Source organism: Scyliorhinus torazame, chromosome 9 (genome assembly GCF_047496885.1).
Source record: "Scyliorhinus torazame isolate Kashiwa2021f chromosome 9, sScyTor2.1, whole genome shotgun sequence".
NCBI lineage: Eukaryota > Metazoa > Chordata > Chondrichthyes > Carcharhiniformes > Scyliorhinidae > Scyliorhinus > Scyliorhinus torazame.
In genome coordinates, this window is record NC_092715.1 from 159265025 (window position 1) to 159285524 (window position 20500).

At 55.6% G+C, this 20500-nt stretch overlaps 1 protein-coding gene across 1 annotated transcript in view; it reads left to right on the top strand.

Annotated features, from left to right (window-relative positions):
• The window catches only part of LOC140430128 (solute carrier family 28 member 3-like), a 516849-nt gene that overhangs the window by 288337 nt on the left and 208012 nt on the right, over positions 1-20500 (top strand). The window contains exon 9 of the mRNA XM_072517641.1: positions 13347-13427. Within this exon, the coding sequence (XP_072373742.1) occupies positions 13347-13427 (81 nt within the window). The remainder of the gene's footprint in view (positions 1-13346; positions 13428-20500) is intronic.

Below are 20500 nucleotides of genomic sequence, written 5' to 3' on the forward strand. Positions count from 1 at the left end.
TCCAGAACTTTGTCATGGAAATGATCTGTCCATCAATGTGTTACCTGTAGGTTGTTCCACGTATCAGTGTCATTCTCCGTCCATGAGCCGCAGCCCTCCCACACGGCCCAATCTCATCAGAATCAAATCCTGGCATCCGCATGTTACACTGGCGCTCAAGGTGCAGTTGAACATCCTTGACTTCCAGCATGTTTGACCCACGCGACATACTAGTTAGGTGCAGCACTCACCACAACAGCGACAAAAACATCAGGGGCAGGATTCTCCATTCTTGAGATTAACGGCTGGATTCTGCAGTCGCCGATGCCAAAATCTTGTTCGGCGACCGGCCGGAGAATCCAGGTTTACGACCAAATCGAGGGCGGCGCCGCTTTCACGATGCTCTGCCCCTTCCAAAGCGGCGTACTCTAGGATGTCCTGAGGCCCGTCCCCCGATGCTCCGCCCCCGACCTGCCGAGTTCGGGGAATATTTTGCAGGCCGGGTCCACGAGTGGCCGCTGCCATGTAGCAAGTCACGGCTGCTGCAGGCCACCGCCATGCGCATGCTTGGCCACGGACCCGGCAATTCTCCAGGGTGTTTTGGCAGCTAGAGCCGGGTGCTCTGTGCTGCCGTTCTGCTAGCCCCCAGGAAAATGGGGAATCGGTGGCCCTTTTGCACCAGCTTTTCTGGCCTAAAACGCCACCATTCCCACGCTGGCGTGGAGACATAGCCCCAGAATCGGAGAATCCAGCACTAAATATTGATATCGGGGCAGGATTCATGGACTTCCACGACAGCAAAACTGGTGCCGCACCTGGACCGATTCAGTGAATTGTTAAGGGTCCAGCACCGACATCACGTGGAACACAATCGATTCCAATGAGAAACGGTACCGAATTCGCAGGATACATGATAGAACATAGAACATACAGTGCACAAGGGGGCCATTCGGCCCATCGAGCCTGCACCGACCCACTTAAGCCCTCACTTCCACCCTATCCCAATAACCCCTCCGAACCTTTTTGGTCACAAAGGGCAATTTATCATGGCCAATCCACCTAACCTGCACGTCTTTGGACTGTGGGAGGAAACCAGAACACCCGGAGGAAACCCACACAGACACGGGGATAACGTGCAGACTCCGCACAGATAGTGACCCAGCAGGGAATCGAACCTGGGACCCTGGCGCTGTGAAGCCAGAGTGCTATCCACTTGTGCTGAAGCTGACAGGCTGCAGCCACATATACACACTTCACTCCCCATGCAAACTATCCCAGCAAAGAAGATGACAAGGAGAGCCGCCCTGAGATTCACGGACGCCGAGCTTGAGACCCTCCTGAACACCGTGGAGAACGGCGGACCACCCTTGTTCCCCGGCCTGGGAAGGAGGCTGCCAGCCGTCGCCGTGCCTGGGCCAAGGTGGCAGAGGCAGTAAGCGTCATGAGCAACACCATCTGGACCGGCCTGCAGTGCCGCAAAATACTGCATGACCTCCTCAGTGTGGCCAGGGTGAGTAGGCAGCCCTGGCCACGGAAGCCACTAGCTATCCACTCCCTGGGCTGCAAGCCTCAGACTGTCTAACACTGTGCATTTTCTGTTTCCCCCCCACCCCCCGCAGGAGAAGTCGCCCATAGCCGCAGGGAGGGGGTTAAGACTGGAGGGGGACCACCGGCCCCTCACTGGCAGAACAGTGGGCTCTGGATGTGGTCGGCGGGCCTGAGGAAAGTGAAGTCACTGGGGTAGAGATCGGCCTCGGACAAGGAAGTGATACCCCGCTGAGTTGCGGCTCCCAGTGGCAAATTTATCAAACCAATCCCCCCCCAAAACCACCCTCACCCCCACACCACCCTCACCACTCTCACCCCACCCACCAGCCCGCGGTCTAATCATGCAGCTTGCCTTGTGTCTTGCAGGAGCTGCTGGTGATGAGGCGGGCCCTACTGGTGCCCCCCAGCCACAACCAGAATTGCCCCCCCCCCGGTGTGTGTGTCGCGCAGCGACAAGGATGACGCCGACACGGAGGGGACCCATATGCCCAAGCCAATCAGAGCTTGTGTCCGATTTTGACACCAATTCCCCGAACACTCTCCAACATCCCAGAGACATGGACCTCGGTCAGGCACTTCAGTGAAGAAGCTCCTGGGACACTCTCTGGTGCTCACACCACACAGATGCTCCATTATATCAGCTGGAGGTAGGAACTCCCTAGGGGCCAGACGGTCAGAGGGCGGACCGACCCCGGGGACTAGCTACCATTCAGACGGGTTTTGGACTTCTGGAGCGGACAGATCCATCGATTGTGAAGATGCAGTCGCAGAGCCAGGGACTACATGAGGGGACTTAAGCGTGCATCCAGCACCTGCAGGCACAGTTGGAGTCCAACCTCGTAGAGGAGCAGGAGGTGGTGCCAACCATGCATGCCACCCAGACCAACACTGCAAAGGTGGTGTCCGCAGTGGAGGCTTTAGGGGCAAGGGTTTCGGCAATGGATCAGCATGTCCAAGGCCTAGGGCATTCTGTGCAGGCAATGGTCGATGCCTAGGACAGGACTGCCCTCTCACAAGCAGCCATGTGCCAGAACCACCTGGACATTGCAGTGGCGCTCCTGTGTGTGGCCCAGTCACAGCGGGCCATGACTGAGAGCGTCAGCGGCATTGCCCAAGCACTGGCCTATGTGGCATCATTGGCCGATGTGGCACAGATGCAGAGGGAGGTGGCCCATTCCCAGAGGGAGATGGTGCAGTCACTGGCTGATGTGGCACAGACTCAGAAGCTGGGGGCATAGTCGCAGCGTCATTTGGTGTAGTCCCAGTCAGAGGTGTTCCATTCCCTTTAGTCCATGGCCAATTGCATGCAGACCCTAACTGAGACAGCAGAGGGCCTCCAAGACTGGCAGAACCAAATGGTGAGGGAGCCTCAGGGGATAGCTCCGCTCACACCCCTGTCCCGTGGAATAGCCCGGTGGCCATCGGGCACCCCGAGGGAGGAGGAGGTGATGGGGCCCGTGCCGATGACTCCCGCAGAGGAGGTTCCAGATCACTGCAGCACCTCCTACTACCCGCCCTGCTTATACTGGTGCATCTGGTGGGCAGCAAGCAGAGCAGGGCAGCACCACACCACCTGGGACACCCAAGCAGCAACCAGGCCCATCCAGGCCTGGTCGCCCCAGAAGATGGGCGCGAACAGGGAAATAGGTCACAGGGTGGAATCACAGCAGGCCACCTCCACTCCTGATGTACTGTCTGGGGATCCACCTTGACGTAGCGTTAGGGCCTGTAAAGCCAGAAAGTTAGACACCAGTTAAGTTGGCAGGGGTGCAGGGCACAGTTCAGTGATAGGGGCTAGGGCAGGACTCTGTACATATTTGTTCACATTAAGCACCTGTTCACAATGTGACAACCTGCCTCGGTGCTCTGTCAGAAGGGTGTGATGGGTGGGCTGGCCGCAGAGGGAGCGCGGGGGAGAGAATGGGGGGGGGGGGGGTCGTTGGGGGTGGGCTAGGCTCAGGGATCACAGTTTAGCCAGCGCTCACTGCTCCGATGTGTCCCCCCCCCCCCCCATCCCCTCCTCAGTCTCCACCCCCTCATCGTCTCCACTTCTGCCACCCGATCGATTCGATGGGACCATGTGATGGAATGGCCAGCTCGCATGCAAGGATCTACCCAGGTAGATGGTGGGAAGTGCTACGGTGGGCCGGAGACAGAGATTGTCGAATGATGCAGAGAGCCAGCTCTCATCACAGAGCGGGTTGTCATCATTCTCCATCCCATGGACCATACCGCTGTTACTGCCAACCCTGGGCCCGCACTCCCATAGTGCGGCAGGTAGGAATCACGGAAGGGGTTGCAGGCGGGTGGAGGACGTGGGGGTGGGATGATGAGTCCATGCCCCTAGCCAGTTCCCCACCTAGTCAGGGAACCTGGAGGCGATCAGAGCATCGTGCACACAGCCCGGGTATCGGGCGCAAACGTGCATAATGCAAACCTGATGGTCACATATCAGCTGCACGTTCGTCGAGTAGTATCCCTTTTCGTTTGTGTAGAGCTGCCTGTCATCTGCAGGTGCTTGTAGGGTGACATGCATCCCATCGATCACCCCCTGGACCCGGGCATCCCGTCGATAGCAGTGAACCCCACTGCCCCAGCATCCTGGTGAACTCAGTCCACGTTAAAATGGATGTATTATGCCGACTGGGCATGTAGTGCCTCCATGATGGCGCGGATGCACCTGTGCACTGAGCTCTGTGAGATCCTGGACAGGTCCCCACTCGGCGCCTGGAATGAGCCCATAGCGTAGACGTTCAGGGCGATCACCACCTTGACGGTCACCGGGTGCGGGTGTCCTCCTTTCATGTATGATGGTAGGTGCCGCGTAATCTGGCAGATGTGTCGCACGGTACCCTTGCTCAGCCGGAGTCTTTGACGGCATGCCCGGTACATGCGAGGTCTCATGCGGCGCCTCCTTTGCAGCTCCTCCTCGGCCTGTTGGACGGCCGGCTCTCCAGCATCAGCGGTTGCCACCTGTACCTCTGGGGCACGCTCCACTGCTGCAGCTTCCTCCTCCTCGAGCAACTCCAGCTCGTACAGCTACAGGGCATCCCTAGGGCTACGGTGACAAGGAGGAAGGCCACCATACTGGTTGTATTCCAATATCTGCAGGGGTGAAAGGCCGACATGTTGGCATGGTGCATACTCCTGTTCCCAACCAGGTCCAATGGGCTACTTGGTGGCCCCGGTTGACACTGCGGACCATACCCCTCTCCCCCCTTCCTCTCCGCACCCCGGGCCCGGTCGGTGGCTGGAACTGCGGGCCTCTGGCCCTGAAGTTCGTCCCTGCTGCCAGGGGTACCGTCGGCTGGCACTGCCTTTGCCAGCGGTACAGTCCATGGCCCCTGCCTCGCATAGGGGCTACAGTGAGCGTTGCCATGGGTGGGCTGCATGATGTCCCACCAGTGGGTGGCAGCAGGTTCTGGGGGTGGTGTGGCAGAGGCTGGCATGCGGGGATGGTGGGGTGGGGGCACCAATACAACCGGTGTCATTCTGCAGAACCAGGGGCCAAGGTGGCTGGTCAGTGGCGTGCGCAGCAAGGTGGCTGCCTTGTTGGCCGTGGCAATTGCGGTCCGTGCCTGGGCACCGCCCCAGCACTGTGGGGGTTGGGGGGGTCAGGACCGGTAGATGATGGTCACGTCTTTGCCTGTCCTACCTCCTCTCTCCTTCATCAGCCACGGCACCAGTTTAGCAATTTTTAAAAGCACAAATTCAACTTGCCATCGGCAATTCCCCCCAGTGGAGGCATAGAATTGCAGAGGCTCCAGAGAATACTGGGACAGGCCAGCTAATGATATACCAATGGCGTTTACTGTACATGCATTCTGGAATGCATTGCACTTCTGTAAAGGCGATGGAGAATTGCGATTTGGCGTGCAACCGGTGCCATAATTTCGGCATTGGAACTGATTCTCCGCCCAATCATGTTTCCCGATTCAACCCGAGTAATCTGCAAAAGCATTTCTTCATGTCTTCATCAGGTTGTTCATTTGGATCAATGTCGCACACCAGGTCGTACACCATCTTGCTGCTTCAAACTTGATTGCCTTTCGGACTCATACGCCCCGCTGTGGTAAACCACTGTGTTCTGATATTAGAGGTTGTACGGTAGAACCTGCACTACAGGTTCACCTGTGGCCCCTGCATGTTAGCTCCGCCCAGGAGCTGGGTTATAAATATGCGTGGCCTCCAGCTCGCAGCCATTTCGCCAGCTGCTGTGGGAGGCCACACATCTGATACTAATAAAGCCTCAGTTTGGATTCAACTTCGTCTCCAGTCAAATTGATCGTGCCTCAATTTATTAGTATCAGATTCAGAAGTTGGACCTCCGGATTAAACCAGATCGCCCACAGCTGGATCCACACTCAAGCGATGCCAGAAAGGACTTCCAGCACTGGCTAGCTTGTTTTGAAGCGTACATCAATGCGGCACCGAGCCCTGTTCCAGAGGCTCAGACGATCCAGATATTGTACTCCAGACTCAGCTCGAAGGTCTTCCCGCTTATCCAGGAGGCGCCCAATTACGCTGATGCCATGACTCGACTCAAAGAAAATTATGAACAGAAGACGAACACGCTCTTCGCCAGGCACACACTCGCAACTCATACTCAACTACCTGGTGAGTCAATCGAAGACTTCTGGAGGGCCCTGATCTCACTAGTTCGGGACTGTGACTGCCAGGACGTTACAGCTAAGGAGCACTCAGATCTCCTTATGCGGGACGCTTTTGTGACTGGGATTGGGTCTGATATTCTCAGGCAGCGGCTCCTAGAAGGAGCCACGCGCGACCTCACAGAGACTAAAACACTAGTGCTCTCCATGACGGCTGCCCTGCACCCCCAACTGCCCGGCCCACTCCTCCTCCGCTTCATGCGCCCCACACACAGCCGCCCCAGCGGGGGCGCTACCCACCCAATACGCCTGCTCTACGCGCCAGCCGGGGGGCCCCGATGCTACTTTTGCGGCCAGCAAAAACACCCCCGCCAACGCTGCCCGGCCCGCGCTGCCCTTTGTAAGGCCTGCGGGAAGAAGGGCCACTTCGTTGCGGTGTGCCAGGCCCGCTCAGCGGCCACGGTCACCCCCCCCCCAGTTACGGACAATGGGCGCCACCACCCTCCTCTCCTCCCAGGCCATGAGCGATCAATGGGCGCCGCCATCTTTGCCTCCGCGCAACACGTGTGTTTCATGGGTGCCGCCATCTTGCTCCACCCCCGCAACGTGCGTTCCGTGGGTGCCGCCATTTTGTAACCCCCAGGATCTCCGGACGCCGCCATCCTGTCCACCCCGCAGCACATGGACACCAACGGCATTCCAGCACCTCAACTCAACGGCCGCCTCACTACCCAACGATCAACCACTGCTCGCCTCCATAGCAATCGACCAGTCTCGACCACATAACCTGACCAACGCATTCACCAGCGTGAAAGTCAACGGCCATGTGACCTCCTGCCTACTGGACTCCGGGAGCACCGAGAGCTTTGTACACCCAAATACGGTAAGGCGCTGCTCCCTTATGGTACACCCTACCGATCAAAAAATCTCCCTGGCCTCCGGATCCCATCGCGTAGTGATCCGGGGGTACTGCACGGTCATGCTCACAGTCCAAGGCGTAGAGTTCTATGGCTTTTGCCTCTACGTCCTCCCTAACCTCTGCGCTGCACTTATCCTCGGCCTGGACTTCCAGTGCAACTTCCAGAGCCTGACCCTTAAATTCGGTGGACCCTTACCACCCCTCACTGTGTGCGGCCTCGCGACCCTAAAGGTCGATCCTCCTTCCCCCTTTGCCAATCTAACTCCAGATTGCAAACCCGTCGCCACCAGGAGCAGATGGTACAGCACCCAGGATAAGGCCTTCATCAGGTCCGCGGTCCAGCGTTGCTTCGGGAAGGCTTCATCGAGGCCAGCAACAGCCCCTGGAGAGCTCAAGTGGTAGTGGTTAAATCTGGGGAGAAAAACCGAATGGTCATGGACTACAGCCAGACCATCAACAGGTACACGCAGCTCGACGCGTACCCCCTCCCACGCATATCTGACATCGTTAACCAGATTGCACAGTACCAGGTCTTCTCAACTGTGGACCTTAAATCCGCCTACCACCGTAAATCGGACCGGCCATACACTGCCTTCGAGGCAGACGGCCGGCAATATCACTTCCTTAGGGTCCCCTTGGGCGTCAACAACGGGGTTTTGGTCTTTCAAAGGGAGATGGACCGAATGGTCGACCAGTACAGTTGGCGGGCCACGTTTCCATACATAGACAATGTGACCATCTGCTGCCATGACCCACAGGACCACGACGCCAACCTTGCTAAATTTCTCCGCACCGCCACTCTCCTCAACCTCACGTATAACAAGAAGTGTGTGTTCCGCACAAACCACTTAGCCATCCTCGGCTACGTGGTCCAGAACGGAGTTCTGGGGCCCGATTCTGACCGCATGCGCCCCCTCATGGAGCTCCCCCTCCCCCACTGGCCCAAGGCCCTCAAATGTTGCTTGGGGTTCTTTTCATATGAGGCGCAGTGGGTCCCAAACTATGCGGACAAGGCCCGCCCACTCATACAGTCCACTCACTTCCCCCTGACGGCCGAGGCCCAACAGGCCTTCGCCCGGATCAGAGCTGATATTGCCAAAGCTGGGATGCACGCTGTAGACGAAACACTTCTATTCCAAGTAGAAAGCGACGCATCGGACGTCGCACTTTCCGGCACCCTCAATCAGGCAGGCAGGCCCGTGGCATTCTTTTCCCGCACCCTCCATACCACCGAAATTCGGCACTCGTCCGTCGAAAAAGAGGCCCAGGCTATTGTTGAGGCTGTGCGACATTGGAGGCATTACCTGGCCAGCAGGAGATTTACTCTCCTGACTGACCAACGGTCGGTAGCCTTCATGTTCAACAACACACAGCGGTGCAAGATCAAAAATGATAAAATCTTGCGGTGGAGGATCGAGCTCTCCACCTATAATTACGAGATTAGGTATCGCCCTGGCAAACTCAACGAGCCCCCTGACGCACTATCCCGAGGTACATGTGCCAGCTCTCCGGTAGACCGACTCCAGACCCTGCACGACAGCCTTTGCCACCCAGGGATCACTCGGTTGTACCATTTCATTAAGGCATGAAATTTGCCCTAATCTGTCGAGGAAGTAAGGACAATCACCAGGGACTGCCAGGTCTGTGCGGAGTGCAAGCCGGACTTTTACCGGCCGGACCGCGTGCGCCTGGTGAAGGCTTCCCGCCCTTTTGAACACCTCAGCGTGGATTTCAAAGGCCCCCTCCCCTCCTCCAATCGACACACATATTTCCTCAGTCTGATCGATGAATACTCCCGGTTTCCCTTCGCCATCCCATGCCCCGACATGACGTCTGCCACCGTCATTAAAGCCCTTAATTCCATCTTCACTCTGTTCGGCTTCCCTTCCTACATCCACAGTGACATGGGATCCTCATTCATGAGTGATGAGCTACGTCAGTTCCTGCTCAGCAGAGGTATCGCCTCCAGCAGAACGATGAGCTACAACCCCCGGGGAAACGGACAGGCAGAAAGGGAGAATGGGACGGTTTGGAGGGTCATCCAGCTGGCCCTGCGGTCCAGGAATCTCCCGGCCTCCCGCTGGCAAAAGGTCCTCCCTGATGCACTACATTCCATTCGCTCATCACTCTGCACTGCCACTAACAGTACACCTCATGAACGTCTTTTTGCCTTCCCCAGGATGTCCACATCCGGGGTATCGCTCCCAACTTGGCTTACAGCTCTGGGAACCGTGCTTCTCCGTAAACATGTGCGGCTCCACAAGGTGGAACCGTTGGTGGAGAGGATGCACCTACTCCACGCAAACCCACAGTACGCCTACGTGGCGTTCCCCAATGGCCGCCAGGATACCGTCTCCCTCAGGGACCTGGCACCAGCAGGTTCCACCCCCACACCACCCCCGGTGCCACCCTCCCATCCCCCGCCGCTCCCATCACCCCCCCCCCTCCCAGGACCGTCCGTCCTCCCCCTGCCCACGCCTGTCGATGAAGAGGATTTCAGCACGCTCCCGGAGTAAACTTCGACCACGACAGCGCCCACATCGCTGTCACCACTTCGCCGATCTCTAAGAACCATCAAGGCACCGGACCGGCTGAACCTCTGACCGGCCCGCCGGATGCCAAGAGACATTTTTTTTGCTGCTCTGTAAATATTAAAATTTCTAATTGTATATAGTTATCCACCATCCCCGCCGGACTCAATTTTAACAGGGGGTGAACGTGGTAAACCACTGTGTTCTGATATTAGAGGTTGTACGGTAGAACCTGCACTACAGGTTCACCTGTGGCCCCTTGCATGCTAGCTCCGCCCAGGAGGCGGGGTATAAATATGCATGGCCTCCAGCTCGCAGCCATTTCACCAGCTGCTGTGGGAGGCCACACATCTGATACTAATAAAGCCTCAGTTTGGATTCAACTTCGTCTCCAGTCAAATTGATCGTGCATCACCCGCTGAGCCTGGTTTTCCAAGTATCTTCGAACAAATTGTCCTTCTTTCCAGCTACAGGAAAAGAAGGAAACAGCAGCAGCCTCCAGGCATCTGCAGCCACAAACAGCAGAAAGCAACAAACACAACCTGCAAACATTTCAGTGTATTGACAGTATCAAAGTACAATGAGGATACCGATCACTTGGCACCTAGCACACACTCACCCGCCACCCCACCCCCCTGACCTATATCAGCAGTAGGGCTCACCAGCCCATCCCACTGGAAAATGCTGCTCCAACATAGAGGAGAGAGAGAAAACCATTCCACCCTTCCAAGAGGGGACAGTACAATCCAGAACAGGTCCAGCACATTATAAACAAAACCAAATACAGAGCAACCATCAAAGGAAAATACAAAACAGGCAGACAACGAAGACACCAGCTGCATACCAAAGACAAAATCGAGACAAAAAACAAAACAAATATAATCTGCCAGCTGCTGAGTCAGCGCACGCAGCAGACGTCTAATGCGTGTACAGGTAAGCATGTGTGTGAACGTCAGTGCATGTATATCGGCAAGAGTGTGCATGCATAAAGAGTATCAGCATGAATGACTGCATGTGCATGCCAGTTAGAGTGTGCGTGAGAGCGAGCAGCACAGACCACTGGAAAAGGTCACGCCGACTGATCTACATCAGTGGAAAGCCGCTTTGTAAGCCGACCACTGGATGGTCTCACTGACCTGGAGCATAGCGGACGAGGGGGAGAGAGTGAAAACCACCACCACCCCCCTCCAGCACTGGCAGCATATTCCAGCGACCCAGGCTACAGAGGCAATAGGGGCTGCAACTGGCGAAAAGCTAATCCGCAGTTACATGGTATCCGTCACACAAATCCTCCTCCCCCACCCCTCCAACAAACATAGCCCAAACACAGTGCAAAAGGAAACCAAGGAACACCAGTGACCTGCACGGCTCTCATAACAGGAGCATCAGATGGCCACTGAACATAAGAATTCACCATTAGCTCATGTAAGTGTCTCAGGACAACCTCCGTGTTGCGTAGTCAAGCCAGGCTGCTGGTCCTCTCCTGCAGTATCGGCATCTGATCTTCCATCATCATCCTGTCCAAGGACCGGGCCACAGGAACACAGGGGCATTAACAGGTGATCCACATGTCCAGAACAGAATACACAGTCAACACATAAAACAGGCCTTTAAAAACATGCACTGACTGCTCGAGCAAGCCCTCCTGCATCCTCAGCCCGGTAGAAGGCTTGTCAAAATCCTCCCCTTGCCGCATCCCAGATAAAAGAGACCTTCCCTCCATCCAGAAAGCAGCAAGTAAGCCCAAGGGGAAGAGGCAGCAGGCAAGCAGAAAAGGCAGCAGCAAGCAGCAAACAAATTCTCAGCTACAACAGCCTCCATGCATTTGCAAGTCACCAAAAAGAGCGACAAGCAAATAAACTCTCAACTCAAGCAGCTTCCATGCATTTGCAAGACCTGCAGCGGTCGCGCCATAAAACATGGCGCTGGCCTTGCGTGGACCCGACCTGCCAGGTAGTGCCCCCCTGGCCACCCCCCACCAGTCCACCCAGCCCTCAAGGAAGCCCCCCCGGGCAGCAGCACGGCTCCCGCCCGACTTTGGTGGCGCTGGACACAGTCCGCAGCGTTCCCGGCCCATTGGGGGCGGAGCATCGGGGGAGGGCCTTCAGGTGACGCTCTGAGGCCATCCTAATGGAATGCGGTCCGTGCCGCGATGACGGCATTTCAGGGGGGGGGTGGGGGAGGGGAGCATATGAAACCTGCGTCAACCAGGAGCCGGCACCGGTGATGATATGCCCACATCGGTGTCAAAAGGGATTCTCTGCCCGATTACAAAATCGACGTCGGGGAAAGGAGAATCCCGCCCCTAATCTTTCCGAGATTTGCTTATTTGCCCCTTGAATGAGAAAAATATGTAAATATAGCCCCTGAGTGAAACGGTTGGATAAGTGTGCTTTATCCTGACACTGTGTTTTAGACTCCCCGACCAGCAGAAACAATCAGTGTCTCCCATATTAAGCCCCCTTAGAATGATCTGTTTCAATGAAATTGTCTCTCATTCTTCTAAGTTTCAGAGAATTTGGTTTACTCAGTCTTTCATCATGGGACAACCCCCTCATCCAGGAATCACATTACTGAACCCTTGCTGTATCGCCTCCAATGCAAGTGTATCCTTCCTTAAATATGGGGCCCCAACCAGCAGACAGATTTCCAGGTGTTGTCTTACCAATTGTAACAAGTCTTTATTCCAGTGCTCCAATCTTACAGTAAAGGCCATTGTGCCATTTGCCCTACAATTTCTTTTTGTTCATTCATGGAAGGTGAGTGTCGCTGGCTGAGCCAGCATTAATTGCCAATTCCTAATCTCCCTTCAACTGAGTGGCTTGCTGGATCATTTCAGAGGGCAATTAAGAGTCAGCCACATTGCTGTGGATCTGGAGTCACATATAGGCCAGACCAGGTAAGGATGGCAGATTCCCTTCCCTAAAAGACATCAGTGAACCAGGTACACCATGGTCAGTCCACTCATCTGCAGTCCTTCTCATCCACACAGGTAGCAAACACCTAGAATCACTACAGTGCAGAAGGAGGTCATTCAGCCTATCGAATTTTATCAACCCTCCAAAAGAGGGTTACCTAGGACCACGGCCCTGCCCTATTCCTGTAACCCCACCTAACCTTTTGGACACTAAGGGGAAATCTAGCATGGCCAAGCCACCTAACCTATATATTTTTGGAATGTAGGAGGAAACCGGAGGAGACCCACCTGGAGAATGTGCAAACTCTACACAGTCACCTGGCCGGAATTGAACCCAGGTCTCTGGCACTGTGAGGCAGCAGTGCTAACCACAGTGTTACCATGCCGCCCTTTGCCATCGTGTTGCCCACTGACCTATTGGACAATGTCAAAGATTGAGGCTCCTCCATTACTACATGCTGCTTCCCCATGCCTCCCTGACTTACAGTCAGATCCTCCTATCCCTGACCATTGGCCAACTCAAAAGGCATGCGATTGTCTCCTGGAACAAAGTGTACAGGTTACTCTTCCCCTCCCTAATGCCCCGCAACGTCTGCAACTTAGGCTGCAGCTGAGCTATAAGCCACAGTTGTGCAATCTGCAGACAGTTACTGTGATGTGTGGTTGCAGTAGAATTCCCACATGAAGCAGGGTGAATTGCCTCAGTCACGGCACACCACCACCCCTGCCATGTCTGTCTAACCTTATTTCTTGAATTAGGCAATTGGTTATTAATTTACACAATGTACAACACAGCTGAAGTGTAACACAGCTAATTTTGATTTCCTTTATTTTATCACTAGGTTTTACCAATAGTGATTTTCTTCAGCACAGTAATTTCCATATTATACTATCTTGGATTTATACAGTGGCTTATCCTGAAGGTATGCAAGTTTTAATAATTGTAAAGTTTTATTATTTTCCCTCTGTTGGTCAGATGGGAAATACACTAAAACCATCAGCATCAGTATGGACTAAAAGCAGGTAAGTAATTTACCAATGTAGCTAAGCTCAATACTGGGAGAACCATAAAAATTGGGCGGGATTCTCCTTTTGCCGATGCCAAAATCGGGAAATGCGAATGGACACAGAATAGCTTCCGACCCGAAATCGCGGTCGGCGCCAGTATGACGGCAAATCGGAATGCTCCGACACCCCAAAAATGGAGTAAATGCGTCGCTCGCCGCTTGGGGTGAAAGTACAGTGGGCATATCATTAGCGGGCCTGACGCACTATTTTCCGGGGCCTCCCAGATTCACCATCTCCGATGGGCCGAGTTCCCGACGGCGTGGTTCACTTGTGCTCTCAAAAGTTGTGAACATTGCACCGTGGCTGCTGAGCGAGAGAGAGGAGGTAGGATATGGTGTGGAGTGTGTAGCCATCTGGGATGGCCACTTTCAGAACACAAAATGGACACTCACAGAGACTATCGGGAAATGTGGACAATACTAAGCAACAAGCAGGCACAGAGCCTGAATGTATATTTGGGAAGCAGTCAGCAGACGGAATCGAAACTCAGGTCAATTAACATATTGATGGCCCATCTCCAAGGAACAAAGGACTAATACTCAGGTAGCCGATACTGTCGCAGACATCCTGGCGCCAGTACCCCAACCGAAAGACACAAACAAAGCAAGGCCAACGGCCACCTAGGACACGCCCAGCCATCAGGGCACCCACCCCTTTATTAGTTTAGATCGATGACAATGATCAAGAAACTTCCAATTAATTGGGACCAAGTTTAAGGCCCGCCTAAAAGCGCGCGAAGCCCCTCCAAGTGTAAGAAGGAACCCCCACCAGAGATTCAGTCTCTTGGACTTGGCTCTCAAAGCAGAGAGACCCATCCACCAGCATCACCAGAAGCAAGTAAGTTCAAGGTCAACGCTCGATACCAGATGGATGACCTTAGCTGTTCTCCTGTATATCTTTGAACCCAACAGCCTCAGATCTGAACAACGGCATTGTTCCTCTGACTAAGTGGTCACCCGAAGTTAAGTATAGGCGTTAGCGTTAGAGATAGTTTAGTTTGTAGTACTGTTGTGCATGAGTAGATCTTACTGTGTGTGTAAATAAATAGTATTTACTTTGAACTAACTAACTGGTGTATTGGCTCTTTGATCAGTTTTCGGGTTTGAACCTTGCGGCGGTATCGAGAGATACCTAGCGACTCTAAAGTAAACATAATTATGATTAAGGAAGGCGACCACATTGACCGCCATATTTATAACCAGATAAACAGAGCAACAAGTGACTGCGGGCTGCTGGCCCGGACACTGGCCGTGCTGGCTAAAGCGGGAGGGGGCACTGCTAGGGCCAGGGGAGGGGAGGGGGAGGGCGGGGAACAGGCCAGGCAGCCGGATCCCCCCCTCACAAGGTTGGGGCGGCACCCAGGCACAGACCGCCATTACCGTAGACATCTTGCTGCGCACCCACTGACCACCCACCCCGGCCCTTAGTCCTACACAGTGACACCGGCCGTATGGTTGCGTCCACCCTCACATCCAACCACCCGCGATAGTGTAAACCCCCCCCCCCCCCGCCCCCGAACACCCCGCCCAAATGGCCACTGGGGGACCATCCAGGGCCACACCCACAGCAGCCCCCAGTGAGGGCAGTGCCAGCCAACGGTAACCCTGGCAGCAGGGACAGGCGACAGGACCGGGGGCCCCCATGGGGCTGGTCACCGACGGGCAGGGGTGCTGGGGTGGGGGATGGACATGTGTGGGCGGGACACGCAATGCCAACTGGGGCCACTGTGTAGCCCATGGAACCTGGCTGGCACGGGAGTATGCGCCATGCTAACATGTTGGCTTTTAACCCCCTGCAGACAATGCCGTTTGGTGTTCAACCTGCAATGCTGGCTGCCGTGGCGATGGTCGCAGCCCTGCGAGGTGCCCTGCTTTGAGTGAGTGTGGGCCGCTTGGAGAGTAGGGGGAAGCTGCAGCAGTGGAGTGGGCAGCAGCAAAGCAGGCAGCAGATGAACGGCCAGCAGAGGACTGGGCTGCAGAGGAAAGGGCTGCAGGGGGGCAGGTGGCAGCCGCACAGGCTGAAGGGAGCAGCTGCCCAACAGGCTGATAAAGAGGAAGTGCCAAGGAGACGCCCCATGAGGCCTCGTATGTACCAGCACCGGCTGTCATTCAAGGACCTGCCGGACCGGGCATGCTGTCGGAGACTCTGGCTGAGCAGAGAGACAGGGCGGCACATCTGCCAGATGATGGGACACATGACACCGCGTGGCTATGGGGGTGGACACCCGCTCCTGGTGACCATCAAGGTGACGGTCGCCCTGAACTTCTCTGCCACGGAGTCCTTCCAGTCGGCAAGTTTGGACCTATCCGGGATCTCTCAGGCCTCGGTGCACATCTGCATCCGTGCCGTCACGGAGGCCCTATATGCCCAGGCGCCTCAATACATCCAGTTCCATGTGGACCGAGCCCACCAGAATGCCTGTGCAGCCGAGTTCGCTGCCATCGTCGGGATGACCCGGGTCCAGGGGGCGATAGGTGGGATGCATGCCGCCATACGGGCACCGGCGGATAACAGGCCGCTCTACACTAACCGAAAGGGCCACCACTCGATGAACATCCAGCTAGTCTGTGACCATCAGCTGCGCATCATGCGCCTCTGTGCCTGATACCCGGGCAGTGTGCACGGCTCCTTCATCCTGGCACATTCGGTGATTCCTGACACGGAAGCTGTGGGGTCGGCGCCTGGGTGACATGGGGTTACCCGCTGCCGCGATTATGACACCTATCCGGAGGCCACAGACCAACGCGACGACCCACAACAACGCGCCCATACAGCGACCAGGAGTGTGATCAAGCGGTGCTTCGGCATCTCTGAACATGCACTTCAGGTGCCTGGACCACTCTGGAGGAGCCCTCCAGTACAAGACTGAGAGGGTTGCCTGCATCGTGGTGGCCTGCTGCATCCTTCACAATATCACGCAGCAGAGGGATGGAGGAGGAGGATGAGTGTTAAGGGCAGGCCTCGTCCGACGAGGAGGATTCAGGGTAGGGGGATGATAAGCAGGATATGGGGCCTGGGCAGGCACGGGAGGCTGCATAACATCATCGCTAGGGCCAATGCACACGGGACACTCTGATCGCCTCCAGTTTCACCGACTAGGAGGGAAGAGGTGGAGATGGGGGGAGAGGGCGCTGGCCAGGGGCTCATACATCACATCCCATACCCATACCCTCTCACCTCCCAAACTGCCCACAAGCACATCCCTCCATTACACATACCTGCGGCGCCACGTCTGTGGGCCCTGGGTTGGCAGTGATAGCGGGTCTGGTCCATGGGATGGAGGATGATGCCAATCTGCTCTGCGATGAGCCACGGTGGGTGCTCCACATAGTAGGACTATGTCTGACTCATGCCTAGAGTAGCACCTTCCACCTGGGTGATCCCTGCATGCAAACTGGCCAGTCCATCACACGGCCCTGTCGAATTCCCGGGCTGGGTGTGCTGTGGACGGTCAGGGCACGGGGAGGGGGGGGCACGGTCCCCCCACAGAGCCCCGAGGCAGGTTTCAACGGTGTTTATTGTGGATACATATATACAGTCTGTGCCCTAACCCCGATGACTGAACTGCGCCCTAACCCCGATGACTGAACTGTGCCCGAACCTCGATGACTGAACTGTGCCTTCACCCATGCAACCTAACTGGTTGGGCATTAACACTATGCCTAGGTGGTTCCCAAGACGGTACAGCAGGAGTGGAGGCGGCCTGCTGTGACTCCTGCTCTGCGACAAGGGCCCCTGTTGGCGCACGTCTCCTGGGACGACCTGGCATAGTTGGGCCCGGCCGATGCTCAGGTGTCCCGGGTGGCGTGGTGCCACCCTGATATGCCTGCTGCCCACCAGATGCACCAGGGAAGGGAGGGAGGGAGTCCGAGGTGCTGCGGTGTTCCGGCACCTTCCCTGCAGGAGTCACCGGCACAGGTCCCATCACCTCCTCTCTCATAGTGCCTGATGGCCCCCAGGCCACTCCATGTGACAGGGGTTGAAGCGGAACCATCCTCTGAGCCCCCCCCCCCCCCCCCCCCCCCCCCCTCCACCACCTGGCCCTGCCAGTCCTGAGCCCTTCTCTGGTCTCGACCAAGATCTGCACTCACGGTCATGGAGCACAGGAAGGGGACCATCTCTGTCTTGGACTGCACCACATCACGCTGTGACTGTGCCACCACGCTGTGGGTCTATGCCGCATCAGCCAGTGACTGGACCACCTCCCTCTGGGTCTGGGCCACCATCCTCTGGGACTGGGCCACCTCCCTCTGCGACTGGGCAACCCCACTCAGTGTCTGTGCCACTCTGGCTAGCGCGTGGGCAATGCGGCCGACGATCCCAGCCATGGCCTGCTGCGACTGGGCCATACTGAGGAGCGCAGCTGCAATGTCCAGGTGGCTCTGGTACATGGCTGCCTTTGAGAGGGCAGCCCTGTCCTGGGACTTGGCCACCGCCTCCACAGAATGCCGCAGGCCTTGAACACACTGATCCATAGCCAAAACCATCACCCCAATGCCTCCACCGCGGACGCCATCCGTGCGGTGTCGGTCTGGGTGGCACGCATGACCGGCACCACCCCCTGCCTCTGCATGTGGATGGACTCCTCCACCTGCGTCTGCAGGTGCTGGATGCTCCCCATCATCTCCTCTTGTAGTCCCTGGGTCTCTGACTGCACCTGCATGGAGGCTGGGACTGGATGTTGCAGGAGCCCGGGACCCGTCTGGATGGCAGCTGGTTCCTGGGGCTGGCCTGCCCTCGACCGCCGGCCACGCGACTGCTCCTACCTCCACCTACTATACCAGATAGTGTCACAGGAGCCTCTCCACTAATGTGCCCAACCAAGGTGATAGTCTCTGGGATGGTGGAGGGTGGAGGGTGTTGTCATGTTAGGTACACTGGTCTAACACTGGCTGCAACTGGATGCAGCTTAGATCAGAAAGATACTCCAGACCTTGATGTTAGTTCAATCAGGTTTATTGAACTAATAGCACAGTTAGCACAGTTCTCTGTGAGTTCAACTCTCTGCTAACTTAAGTGTGGTGACTCTGTCTGACTGAACCAGACTAGCTCTTAGCCACGTGGTGGAGGTGTGAGATTGTAACAACATCCTTGACTGACTCTCTAGATGTTCATCAGTGGAAAGAGGCAGAGTGTGAGTGCCTCGTGTCTTTTATAGTCAGATCCCACCCCTGAGTGTCCTGCCTGCTTATTGGTCATGTCCTGTTCTCTGTGTCCATTAGCTGCTTGTCTGTATATCATTATGTGTGTGTCTGCATATCATGACAGCTCCCCTTTTTTGTTATGTTTGGATGACATATGTGAGCGTATTTACAAGAATAGGCTAATATTAACATATATACATGCAGTGGATGTGGACATATGTACCTGTGAAAACAGCTGTCTAATGCGAGAACACAGGACATAGCATACAGAACAAATGTTCATAAGTCCAGTCTCTGTGGCTTGCATCTGATCCTGGTCGACCGCCGGAGAGGTGGTGGTGGGGACGACAGCACCTTGATGGGCGGGACTGAAGCCTGACTGGTGGCCTCGTAAGTTGAGGTATCAGGAGGTGGCAAAACAACAGAAGGAAACGGAGGAGCATGTGGTTGCGGGCAGGCAACTTTGCGCAGAGCCCGTCTGTTTCGTCACACAACAGAACCATCAGCCAGACGCACAACATACGAGCAGGGGGCAGCCTGTCGAACAATGACAGCTGGAGCTGACCAGCCTCCATCAGGGATCTTGACCCAAACAGTGTCTGACGGAGATAACACGGGCACATCGGTGGCATGAGCATCATAGCCCTGTTTTTGTCGGTCTCGGAGTTGCTGCACCTTCTGCAGCACCGGGAGGTGATCCAGGTTGGGCACGTGTATGGCTGGAAGTGTCGTTCGCAGGTCCCTGTTCATCAGGAGTTGAGCCGGCGACATGCCAGTGGACATGGGGTCGCCCTGTACGCAAGCAGCGCAAGGTGAATGTCAGAGGCAGAATCCGCGGCCTTGCAAATGAGCTGAATCACTATGTGCACCCCTTTCTCAACTTTTCCGCTTGACTGCGGATAGTGTGGGCTGGAAGTGACGTGTTTGAACTGATACGACTGGGCAAACAGAGACCATTCATGGCTGCTGAAGCACGGGCCATTGTCACTCATGATAGTGACTGGGATACCATGCCTGGAGAACGTCTCCTTACAGGCCTTGATGACGGTCCGAGATGTGAGGTCTGAGAGCTTCACGACTTCAGGGTAACTGGAAAAGTAATCGATGATTAACACGTAATCACGACCATTTGCATGAAAGAGGTCGATGCCAACCTTGGTTCACGGAGAGGTTTCGATTTCATGCTGCTGAAGTGTCTCCTTACTCTGCGCTGGCTGGAAGCATTGACAGGTCGCACAGTTAAGGACCATGTTCGCGATGTCCTGGCTGATCCCGGGCCAGTAGACAGTCTGCCTGGCTCTGCGTCTGCACTTTTCCACACCCAGGTGGCCTTCATGGATTTGACGGAGCACCAAGCTCTGGAGACTTAGTGGAATTACAATCCGGTCCAGTTTGAGGAGGATACCATCAACCACCGTCAGGTTGTCCTTTACATTGAAAAATTGAGGGCACTGCCCTTTTTGCCAGCCATTGGCTAGATGTTGCATAACACGCTGCAAGAGGGGGTCTTTGGCTGTCTCCTCACGGATACGAATCACCTTCTCATCAGACGCCGGGAGGGTGCTAGCACACAGCTGCACCTGTGACTCAACCTGTGATTCAATTTGCCAGATGATGTTCAGTGGTTCACTAGGCACAGTGATGGAGCGGGACAGTGTATCGGCAATGATGAGCTCCTTGCCAGGCTTGTAGACCAGGTCAAAGTCATACCTTCTGAGTTTGAGGAGGATGCGCTGCAACCGAGGCGTCATGTCATTAAGGTCCTTGTGGATAATGTCGACCAG